The sequence below is a fragment of the Lissotriton helveticus genome, chromosome 1_1, assembly GCF_964261635.1.
Source record: "Lissotriton helveticus chromosome 1_1, aLisHel1.1, whole genome shotgun sequence".
NCBI classification, from domain to species: Eukaryota; Metazoa; Chordata; class Amphibia; order Caudata; family Salamandridae; genus Lissotriton; species Lissotriton helveticus.
Genome location: NC_136057.1, coordinates 1,252,379,445 through 1,252,391,957, shown reverse-complemented (window position 1 = coordinate 1,252,391,957; position 12,513 = coordinate 1,252,379,445). Strand labels below are relative to the sequence as shown.

The 12,513-nt window shown below is 43.7% G+C and overlaps 2 protein-coding genes across 2 annotated transcripts in view; one reads left to right on the top strand and one right to left on the bottom strand.

Annotated features, from left to right (window-relative positions):
• Positions 1 to 12,513, top strand: part of SLC2A13 (solute carrier family 2 member 13) — a 1,480,845-nt gene that overhangs the window by 1,329,410 nt on the left and 138,922 nt on the right. The gene's annotated exons all lie outside the window — the stretch shown is intronic.
• The window catches only part of REDIC1 (regulator of DNA class I crossover intermediates 1), an 805,769-nt gene continuing 804,693 nt past the window's right edge, over positions 11,438 to 12,513 (bottom strand). Inside the window, exon 10 of the mRNA XM_078680061.1 lies at positions 11,438 to 12,124. Within this exon, the coding sequence (XP_078536187.1) occupies positions 12,116 to 12,124 (9 nt within the window). The 3' untranslated portion in view covers positions 11,438 to 12,115. The remainder of the gene's footprint in view (positions 12,125 to 12,513) is intronic.

Here is a 12,513-nt window from a genome sequence, read left to right as displayed (position 1 = left end):
AATCTCTGTTCCTATGAAGACTGCAACGGCACTGCTCTCCTAGCCTAGCGAAAAGCAAATTAAAGTGGAACTAACAAGCCTGCAAACAAAGAACATAAAATGCCCTAACATTCTCTTTGCTGCAGAAGTGGCAACTTACAAGGAAATCCATTGCAACCAGGCCAGGCGGAAGTTGTGCATTTAAGAATTCTGACAATATGGCAAGGACATTCATAGGGACTCGGCTGCTGGGAGACCCCAAAGGTGCTCCAAAGTTACCAATGTTGGAGTGAACGTTCACCTCTTTGAGGATTAAGGCTAAGAACTTCAGGAAGTGAACTGTCTCCTGCAAGTAAAATAGCATAATGAGATTACTCATATACTGGGTAAACTAAAGCATGGCCATTGGAAGTGCGTGTCTACCTGGAATACCTGCTTACTGGAGTGTGAATGAAGGAAAGCTGCTGGCGGCCGGAATGTGTGACTGGCAGAAAGTGAATGAAGCTTGGTGGCTTCCGTAAGCGCCCCGGATGCCTTATTAATATTATTTGACAGTGACAGAAGCACGGCTAATTGGAGTATTCTGCCACCCTGTTCGCCTGGATGATTGAGAGAGAATGAAACACAGCTTCTTGAATTGTGTGGCCGCTGGGCATGCCCGACCGACTAAAAGCTACCAACAGAGGAGGGGGCACTGGTTGGGTATGGAATAAATATATGAGAAATGACTGTGTGATGCAGCCACAGAGAAACCTAAAAAACCTGTCTCGGTAAGAAGGATGGGAATTTACAAAAAAAGCCTGCCTGTCACAGAACCCATAACAGCTAGGCGCCATACTGCTCTCTCTTCCTGCAGGTGCCTCTGTGCCACTGATGCCCCTATGCTCTCAGTTTCCAGCAAGGACTGGCACCATCCTTATGCATCCACACATATCACGAATTCTACAGAACTCAGTACAAGAATTGTTAAAGGGGTGAGCTCGGAATTGCGCATTATTACAGTCGAGTGGTTGATACCTAAGATGTAGCGCGACAACCTATAATAAATAACACATTCCCAACTGCACTCGCAAATCGGACGACGAATAAAGGATTGGGTCTGGCTGTTTGTAGCGCTAGGCACATAATCATAAAGTCGACTGTATGGTCTGGCATAAAATGAAAATACAACAACATTGCAAGGTTATAACAATTCCTCGCACATATTTGCAGTTAATGTTTAGGTAAAAAAATATGCAATTTCGCAATTGTAGAAACCAGGTAAACCCCTAGCAGAAGCCAGCACACGACAATGAAAGGTTACAACACTTCTTCCCACGAGTTTGCAATTAAAATTCAAGTAAAGAATGTGCTAAATCCTAAATATAGCATCCAACTGGCCCCCCAGCTCAAGTGGGGGCATCAGAGCTCTGGGCGTTCCTTCTCGTTACTTTCCTTGCAGCATAGATGTAAGAGGCCACGGGACATACATAGATAGCTGTTTTGCAGTGTCTTACATTGTGAGTGGTGAAAATGGATCGTAGATGCATTTTCCTGGCTTGTAAAGACTGGGCAAAGTAGTATAGAATGACGATTCACCTCCTCTTTGTTTACAGTTGCTCAGCTGTTTCCTCAGGGTGGCTAGACCAATTTTTAGTAAAACTTATTAAGTGGCAGAGTGCCCAACCTAACCCTGATAGACAGCGATCAGATCAGATCAGAGCCTATCCCTGTAGGCTTCAAGAACCGAGTTATAAGTGGGCGCCCGTCTGTTCGGTTCTTGTGCAAGACCAGTGCTTGTCTTTCATCACTTATGATATTATTTGCACGCAGTACTGACTACACGTCCATGTTCATAAAAGTACGTGTATTAGCCAGACATCTTATCCAAAGGTCGGTCATTCATTATGGGCACCGACACTAATAAAAGCAGAGAGGGAATCCTGCTTACAGCCACACAATCATTTTCTTGATTTAGTTGAATGTGACAAAATGATGCAGTTCAGATGTGAAAAGCAACATGGCAAGTATGTTAAAATACACTACCTTCCTTGTAAAGGTGTCTGCATTTTTAAGCCAGGTATATTGAATGTAAAGTACTTAAGGTTTATGTGTTAATAAGGGAGGGTAAGTAACCTTTGCTTCTGTGATGCGAAAATGAATGGTGGTCCTAGCGTGCCTTACCCGGAAGCAGACCTGCAGATCTCTGAACAAAACAAATAAACAGATCAGTCTTCAGAGCCCTTGGTACTCCTCAGACCTTGAAATAGGCCAAACTAGGACAAACGAAGCGAAAGGCCAGTGTCTCTATGCTAAGCCTTTCCTTCCTCTTGAGCTCAAACAAAAAAATAATTATGGATGGCTTGTAAAATCTGAGAAAGGACCAGACATCTGCAAACTCCACAGGGAAAAGCTCTATAGGGGCTTATTCAGACGAGTTCTAGCCTCGCCTTGCTACCCTACCTAGCTTTTCCTACCATGCTGAATGTCTTGGAATTGCACCACTTCTGTACTTGCAAATACCTTCAGAATATGTCCCCATCTCAGACACCGTTTCCTAGTTTTAAAGCTCTTCCTTATGTGGAAGGTCCCCAGTTCCTGTTGTTATTGATACTTACACATACATTCGGAAAGAAAACAATCTATTCCCATTTAGGTTTTTTCTAACAACCTCTGCTGCAGGACATCTTTTCTACTATGTAAAATGCCTCTTGCTGCTCAGTGGGCTAATGCATTTACTGCAAAGATCTGTGTTTGATCCCGTGGTCACTGGGTTGAATCCCGAAGGGTCCCCTCACTTTTTCATCTTCTTGAGGTCAATAAAGTGACTACCTGTCCTGTGAGTTGGGTAACAATAAACACCTGTTATTCAGCATCAAGATACCCACAGGAGGACCTGAGCTTTATTAATAAGTCTGTGACATTAGGTTATTGTTGTAATTTCTATCTCCCAAATGGTACATCCCGTCCACCCCTTCCCTTTTACCCTGTTGGTATCCCCTGCCCTGAAGCTTGCAATGGAATGTTGGGACACTCTCCAGTGAGGAGAGTGGATGGTTAATAAATGGACGTACTTCCACTGGTGTCCTTGTCATTGAGTATTTATAACTTCAACACTGGCGACGGAACTGCGCAGGGGCAGTATTAACTATCTCCCCTTTGTCTGCTCTCTCCACACACACACACAAGAGGAGAAGAAGTACCTTGTGTCGGAAGAAATCGGAGAAGAAAAGAAGAACCTTGTGGAAAAGGTCAGCCACCTATGGTTCTCACGCATTGGTGGTAAAGAGACTGTAAAATAATCGGTCAGCAGTGGATCGGATGGACTGCAAAAGGAATAAGGTCAGAAGTGTGAGAGCTATCTGCTAACTGCGGGCATTCTGCGCGGTATTGTGGTGCAGAAGGATTCCAGCTAGTTCCCCGCCTCTGCGGACATCGTAATATTGTATTGCGGTTGATTGTGGTACCGGGCTAGCCGCGCTTACAGTTTTAATCTGGACTGGCTGATATCTTGCCACGCTGTAAGGGGAGTGTAGCGTATTCCATATCACTTATCCGCGCCTCGCATTCGAGTGAAGTTTACACCAGAATAAAGAGGAAACTCGCACCTGATCCTTTGAAGAGTCTTGGCCTTGGACCGGTAGTGTGTGCGGTGCCTAGCACGTCAGCTGAGGCCAGGCACGCAGTGTTGAGGAGCCGTGCTGAGTCAAGGAAACTCCGTGTGCCTGCGATCATCTGGGCGAGAGCGTGAGGCGTGGGTGAGCCCGGGCATCGTCGTCGAACCTACAGTGGTTGACAGGGTCCACTGCTACCGAGCCGCTCGTGAGGAGTTGAGAGAGCCGATATCACCTTTGGTTCGGCGTACGCCCGGAGCCAGTGCTGGGAAGATCGAACTTCCTGTCAGGACGTTAAAGCGTCTCCTGACTAGCCGGATACCCAGGACGCTCCCGGCGCACCAGCAGCTAAGGGCCGCTGGTCGTGGCAAAAAGGTAACCCCTTCTGGTACAGTGATCGTAGTGCCGGCTGCCCTGTGAGGCTGCTTTGCGGGCGATTTCCGAAGTGCACCTTCTCACCCCAGCTAAGACTAGCAGAGGATTGTAAGGGTTTAAGGATCCAAGCTCCAGGTCGTGGTGGTGAGTGTGATCATCCTACGAGCAGCGTGGAACTGGAGGGACAATCAGTAGTCCTCCACCAATTACTGGATTTGAGACCGTTTAGTATTGTAACTAGTCTCTATATGTAATACTGTAGGGAAAGTGATACTCTCGCTTTTGTTCACTCCTTGTAATCTATAGTCTGGGGAAGGTGGCGTAATTCCTAGGCAAAATTTTCCATTCTCCAAATTAGGTTGGTGTAACCATGGCAGCAGCAAGCATGAGCCAACCCCCACCTTTCTTGAATGAGATAGGTGAGCCGGAAATCAGCTGGAAGGAGTGGGTGAAACTATTTGAATCATATTTAATAGCTTTTGGAGGCGAAAAATACAAGGCAGAAAGGAAAAAACACATATTGTTACACAATTTGGGTAGGCAAGGGCGCAAAGTTTATGAGTCTCTACCCATGTTAGAACAGGAGGGAGAGAATGAAACTGATATTGATGTGTATGAGCAAACCATGGGGAAGTTAGAGAAACATTTTGGGGACAGGATAAATGTAGTGTTGGAACGCCATAATTTTTTTAAAAGATGTCAAGGTAAGCAAGAGTCTGTGCAAAATTTCATTGCTGCATTGTGGGGCCTGACACAGCTACGTGAGTTTGGTAGTTTAACTGATTCTCTCATAAGGGACCAACTTGTGAGATGCACCAATAACCCACGTATCCAGGAGAAGTTGCTAGCAAAAAACCCCGGGTTAAGAGAAGCTATTGAGATAGCCAAATCAGTAGAACATACGGCAAGATGCATTAAAGAAATGAAAACTAATGGGGAGGAAGTAGCTTCTGTAAAAGATGAAGAGGATTGTAACGAGGTGTGTAAGATTAGGTCTAAAGAAAATTACAGTGGTAGAGGTGAGCCTAAGGAGAAGGGTCCTAAATGTTACAGGTGTGGCAGCAATAACCATTTTGCTACTTTTTACCAGTGCCCTGCCAGGTTTGTCACATGTAAAAAATGTAATAGGAGAGGGCATTTCGCGAGAGTATGTAGAGACGGTGAACAGCACACAAGAAATGAAGGTAGGAATATGGAGAAGAGTGCAGCCAAGGAAGTAAAGTGGGTAGAACAAAGAAGCGATAAGATAATTTTGCAAGTAAAAGACATAGATAGTACTGTAAATTCGATTTACCCCAAATGTAATGTCTTCCTCGATGACCAATGTGTAGAAATGTACGCAGACTCATGCTCTCCGTACACCTTACTGAACAGAGATGATTTTGTGTCCATGGAGAATTGTAATGTGAAACAGTTGATAATGCCTGACATTTCTCCCACAGGGTATAACAAAGGGAAAATACCATTGGTAGGCATGAAAAATGTACAACTACGCTTTAAGGACAGAGAAACGTATGGGACAGTGTATGTAGTGGAATCAGGATCTAATTTACTGGGATGGGTTCACCAAAAAGAGCTGGGAATCATTCTAGATCCCAATAGTACTGAACAAGTTTTGCTCACTGACAGGTCCCGGAGAAGTGATAACATTTGCGAAGAGTTTGGGCAGCTATTCAAAGAGGAGCTGGGCTGTCTACACAAGTTCCAACACAAAATCAAGTTGAAGTATAATGCTAGGCCAGTCGTACATAAACTACGTCCCGTGCCACACAAGTTGAAAATACCCTTAGAAGAGGAATTGCGCAAGCTATGTGAATTAGATATAATTCAACCTATAACCTGCTCAGAGTGGTTGGCTCCAAATGTTATCGCAGCCAAAGCCAGCGGGGAAGGAATTAGTCTCTGTGTGGACTTGCGCAGTCTCAACGACAATATATGGGCGGAAAGATATCCCTTGCCCATAATTAACGAAATGCTGAGCACCATGGGCCCTGCTAAGTACTTCAGCGTGATTGACCTGTCCATGGCATATCACCAAATTGAACTCAATCCGGAATCGAGACCCCTCACAGCGTTCATCACCCCATTCGGAGCATACATGTTTAAATGGATGCCTTTTGGCCTGGCGTCCGCAGCAGCCATATTCCAGAAAGCAATGCAGAAGATATTAGAAGGAGTGGAACGCACCATGTGTTTCCAGGACGACATCTTGGTATATGGACAAACGGAGGAAGAACATGATGGGGTCGTAAGACAGGTGTTCAGCAGACTCATGGAGGGCGGTCTGACTGTGAAGAAAGAAAAATGCAAAATAAAAGTGAAGGAAGTTGAGTATTTAGGCCACAAGATTACAGGAGATGGGTTCAGACCGAAGGGCAGCCTAATCCAGGCAGTGAAAGAAGCACCCAGCCCCAAGAACAAAGAAGAACTAAAGTCCTTCCTGGGACTTTTAGAGTATATGTCCAAGTACGTGGACAATTTTGCTGCAAAATGTGAGCCCATGAGGGAATTAATGAAGAAAAACAAGGAGTTCTTATGGAACAAGGAGCATGATGCTGTGGTAAAGTCACTAAAAGAGGAATTATTAACCTCCCCGGCATTAGGTACATTTGATGCATCCAAGAAAACCATCCTGGCCACCGATGCTTCCAACAAGGGCCTGGGAGCGACCCTGATACAGAAAGATGGAAAAGAGGAGAAGATCATTGCATTTGCATCCCGGAGCCTCACTAATCCCGAACGGAACTATTCCGTAATTGAAAGGGAGGCCCTGGCCTGTTTCTGGGCCGTTAGACATTTCAAGTTTTTCCTGTGGGGTTTAAGGTTCTCCATCCGGACCGATCATAAACCCCTCACCTTCATCTTCTCTGTGAAGGGATTGGAGAATTGTACACCTCGCATCAGCAGATGGATCCTGGGGCTGGAGCACTATAACTTCAACGTGGAATACGTGCCAGGAAAGGAAAATAAAATTGCGGATTTCCTGTCAAGGTCCCCATTAGCAGAGGTGGGGGAGACAGAAGAAGCCCTTGACAGTCCCATACTAATGACGGAAATGCCTGCGATCACAGAAAATGAATGGGAGGTAGAGATGAAAGAGGACAAGGAGTTAAACACCCTGAAAGAATACATGGGAAAAGGATGGCCGAGCAAGAAGAATGAACTTGAAGCTGGCTTAGAAGAGTATTGGGAAGTGAGAAATGAATTAAGTTTCATAAAAGGCAGAATCCATCGCAATCATAGAGTGGTTCCACCCAAAAGCCTCAGGAAGAAGGTCATCGACTTGGCACATGAAGGCCATCTAGGGTGAAGCCTCACCAAAGCCAGAGTCAGATCCAGTTTCTGGTTCCCAAGGATGGACGCCATGACTGAACAAGCTGTTAAGCATTGTGGGGCGTGCGCCAAAAGCGACAAATCTAAGGCAGTGCAGAAGGCACCATTGTCTCCAGTAAAAGTGCCAACCAAACCATGGAGCAAGCTGGCCCTGGACATTATCGGGCCCATGCAGGATCTAGGTGAAAGGAGGAGGTTCATGCTGTTTTTAATTGATTATACTACCCATTGGATCAAGCAGAAATTTGTCCATACTGTCACCACAGGGGAGGTGATCGAGTTCTTGAATGGTGTGTTTGTCGAGGAAGGCATTCCAGTGACTTTGGTGACAGATAACGGAGTGCAGTTTACCTCAGAAGAAATGCGTGCATTTCTCAAGGGATTGGACATCAAACATGAGACCACAGCCTTGTATTGCCTAACCCTGGGCGTCCGATTCGGCTACACCCACGGAGTAGGCGTAGTGTTGCCTTCTACGCATTTTGCGTAGACAGCGTAGCCGGCAACACTACGCCCACTCCGTGTGCGTAGCCCGCCCGCGCCTCGGGAGAAATGCGCATGCGTGGCCGCCCGCGCATGCGCATTGGTATCCAGGAAAGGACGCTATTCAAAGAGGGAGCCCCGGACGAGCCCCGGACAAGGTAAGTGCTTTAAAATTGTTTTATTCAGGGTAGTTGCTTAAATAATGTATGTAGGGGAGAGCGGGAGGGAGGTGCGTAGTGGGGCTACACGGAGTGCGGGAGTGGGCGTAGCTTCTCGCCCAATCCGCGTAGCTCCGCGGAGCCCCACTACGCCCAGGGTTAGTATTGCCCCAAAGCCAATGGTTTAGTCGAGCGGGCAAACAGAATCATAAAAGAACATATCCAGTTAGCTGCCACTAACGGACACGATATTGAAGGGTCCCTTAGAAGGTGTCTGTGGGCATACCACACCTCCCCCAATAAGGTCACAGGCATTTCACCCTTTGTAGCATTGCGTGGGAGAGAACCCTGCACCAAGTTGAATCCTAGTTGGTTGAGTGGTGGGGAGCCCAGAGTAGTGGATCAGGAGACAATGGCAGAAAAGGTCCAACTCCACCAAGACAATTACAAGCGTGGTATGATGCTAAACATGGGGTGAAGGATTCCCAGTGGGAGGTAGGTGGCAGGGTACAAGCCAGGAAAAACACCAAAGTGGGAGCCACCCAAAGCAAATACTACATGCCCTGTAAAATTGCTAAAGTGCTTAAGAATGTGGTTCAACTTGAGAATGGTCAATGGTGGAGCTTTGATAAAATTGTAAATGTGCATGAGTAATGTTCTGTATTCAGTTTTTCTGTCATATGGTGACATTGACACTTACTGTCCCAACCCATGGGACCTATCCACTGTTCCGTGTCACCCCTATGGAAGGGAGATGTGTTGTAATTTCTATCTCCCAAATGGTACGTTCCGTCCACCCCTTCCCCTTTACTCTGTTTTTATCCCCTGCCCTGAAGCTTGCAATGGAATGTTGGGACACTCTCCAGTGAGGAGAGTGGATGGTTAATAAATGGACGTACGTCCACTGGTGTCCTTGTCATTGAGTATTTATAACTTCAACAGTTATATTATTCTGTAATATTAAATGTAATGTGGCATTAAATTGGTAACTTTTCATTGAAGAGTGCTATCAAAACCGAAAGTACAATGTATACATAAATGGTGTGAAAAGGCCAGCCATGAAGTTACTTTTCAGTCTGTTACTCTTATAGCAGTTATGAGGGATATAGCTCTGGTACGTTTTAAAAAGGCATACTGCTTTCTGTCTGAGATGTGACTACATTCACACCTTTTTATGGCCTGTTATGTGGACATTTCTATGATTGGGCAGGCTTTATAGCACTTCTCTCCATTTAGAGGAGAGGCCAAGGAGACTAAAATGAAACCGTACCTACCCTTCAGTATGCCTGTGCCAAGTGTTGGTTTGGGGGGGCGGGTGATGATTGGGTGGATATACCCTTTGAAGCTCAGGGTGCTGAACTCAAAAGGCAGGGTAAAGTTTTGAAGTAGGTCAAGCTTTTGCATAGTTGAAAAACTGATAGAAAAATTTGGGATTTTTTGGTATCTATCGCTGTGGGATAGTTTTAATGACAAACGTGTAAACGCCGGGGCTGCAAGTTTATCAGTTTGCTACCAAGGTAGGGGTATTAAACCTGGTAATGTTTTTAGAAATGACCGGATCTAACCATGAATGGTTGACTGGTTGACTTTTAACTGCCAGCTTGACATACTCCAGGGTGAAAATCTGTCTGCACCTGAAGATGTGGGAAGAACTCCCCATCTGTTTTACATGTACAGTATTATATTGTATTGTATTGCAATATTTATATAGCGCTTACTACCACTGTGTGGGGTGCTGAAGCACTTGCCTTCATGGGTAGCACGTTACACAGTGTAAGGTGTGTGGTTGAAAGAGTGTTGTCTTTGTTTTTATCCTATGTGGGAAGTGTTTCCATGTTGTGCGCGATGACCACCAAGGTGCAGTTATCGTGTTATGGGACGCAGTGCTTAGCAGTGAGATGGATGAAAAAGTGTGAGGGATAGGAGTACAGTTTATGGCTCTCAGTAAGTTGGCAGTTCTGCAGGTACCTATACGCATTTTTATGTTCATAGTCTACTTAGCTGGTTACTGTACAGGGTTGTCCATTCAGAGATGTGTTCAAAATATATGGTCCTGACTAGGCATAGGTTAAAAGGAGAAGTGGTGGAGAGATCTTCTTGGAAGGACTTTGTTAACATTGTCCCAAATGTGATATGCCAAGAAATGGCCGTAGTATGTTGCTAGTCGGTACCTGCAGTGTTGGACTAAATTAGAGTCCTTCATTGAGCAGCGGTATATGGCAGATCTCTATAGGTACTCTAGGCCTGTTTATTTAGGGATGGATGCTTTAGCACTGGGTGATGTTTATGACCATTTGCAGTTTCATCTTACAAGACTACAAGAGTGTCAGGCTGTAAAAAGGAATAATTAAGCAGCTTGTATTATTTACAATCAACTATCTTGCTGTTGAGTTTAATGGTATTCGTTTTAGCGTGGGTTATATAATGCATTATATTTGTATTATATATGTGCCTGATGAGCATTGTTGTGCTTTTAAGCTGGGCAGCACACTGATCCAGGTCCCAGGGTTAGTGGGGGCAGGGGTTTGGTAATTATTTTTGGCTATCGGTATTAGTCTTGTGCTCTACAGGAACTATATATTACTCCAATTTCTATGTGGTAGATTACATTAGTAGGAATTCGTTGTCATCATTAGTTGAAGGGGGATGGCGGAATTTCATGCATTGGTTGGTAGTATTAATAAATGAACTACAGGTGATTGTTAGAGTGCAGGGTGTAACTTTGAAAGGAGAAGTTGTGTTATTTGAAATAACATGTGGGCAATTAGCAGAGATAATAGTAAGGGTTAAGACAAACATGCATGTGGTTTAAAGTATGCTCTACTCAGAGAGCGTAGGCAAGCAGAGGATGGAAAGAAAGGAGAGAGTCATTTGAAAGAAAAAAGAGAATCAAAACTTGGAAGTTTAAAGTCTGGCAGTTTTCATGCAGGGTTTTAAAAACTATTGTGGAAGCTTTTGAGACAATATGCAAACCTGTAGGAAGGAATACCATTATTTGCATGCGCTGCAGTATTATTGTGCAGGCCATGAGTACACCACTGTGCACACACACCAGCATCACCCGTGGGTAAATAAAATACAATTATATTTATATGATATATGATTGCATTTTCCCATAAATTCAGATGGAAGGAAAATACAAAATAGGAATGTTGTACTTTAAATATTTATCCTAGAGTGTGCCTCCGCTTTCTCTCTCATAATCAGGATGAGATGAAGTAGAACAGAGTATGTTTTAGTGGATTTGTGTAAAGTAATGTTTCTCAGGGGTGGTAGCTCTGGGGCTATCTCTACTCTAGAACACTCAAAACATAGACATGAGAGAGCAGGGTTTTCTATAGCTTAATGTTTTGGGTTTAATCATTAAACAATCCCTGCCACTGGTCGTATGGACCTTTGTTCGTCAACAAAGGGGAAATTATAAGGAGAAAACATCTATATCAAGCCAATTACATGTTAAATCATTCACAACTTTTAGTACAGTCAATACATTGAATTTGTGTGAGTTAAAGGGTTTCATTTTCAACTGTTTTTAAGATTACATTTTTTATTCAACATGAACAAAGCTTTTAGTATCAGCATTGACAGTTAATGTAATCCAATAACCGGTATTTGATTATAAACTACAATACTATATTAAGCTGTTAATAGTTTTATAATACAGCTAGCATATTCCATAAGAAAGCTCTCTAAACTGAATAATCGGGAATAAGGTAAATTAGGGTGTGAGTTCAGATACTCAATAAAGAGTTACAGTGAGAGAATCAATGCATAGGCATAACACCTCTGCATATCAAGCTGGAAAGTATTCTCAGCTACAAAACAAGCAGAAAATCAATGAATATAGGTTGAGCAACCTCTCATGTAGAGAAGTATTAGAAACTCAAAGGTGAGCGTCCTGTCAGATAGTGAGAGAGGGAATTTAGCCACTACTCAAGGAACATGTACTAATTACACACAATATACTATTTGGAATATTATTTTCTTTCATCTCCTGCGTCCTCCAATAGGGTTTCAGTAAACTCCTCGGAGTAGGCAAACTCCCATCTTCTGACACTCTTATAATAGTCTTTAGACATTAGACCTCGAAACGTTACATTGTTTGCATTCTGTGATCCAGATTGTTCTTCTCATGACTCATTCTTCCTGTTGCTTTCTCTGCTCCTGGTGAGAACCTATCAGTTGCCTGGCAAGTTACAACATCTGCAACAAAGTGAACAAAATCATCTTGAGCAAACAAACAATTTAAATGAGAAAACAGGCCTTTGAATGTTATGCATTATTTTCAGTTAACATGGCATAGACAGTGAGACTAACTTAAATCAGCACTTATTTATTTCACTTTCAGGCCTATAACATTTAAGTATGAGTACCTACTGCAATTTTTCACATTTAGTAAATGTGCTATTTAAATGTAGGGTTTTGCACATTATTAATAAAAAGCATTTTATTTTGCAAATAAAACTCAACCTTGCAGGCACAAGGACATGTTTTCCTGTAGCAGAAATCACACACACAAATGAAAGTCCCTGCTAGAGACTTCATCACCCAGGTCAATAAAAACAATTGTCACACTCTTCACATTTTCCATT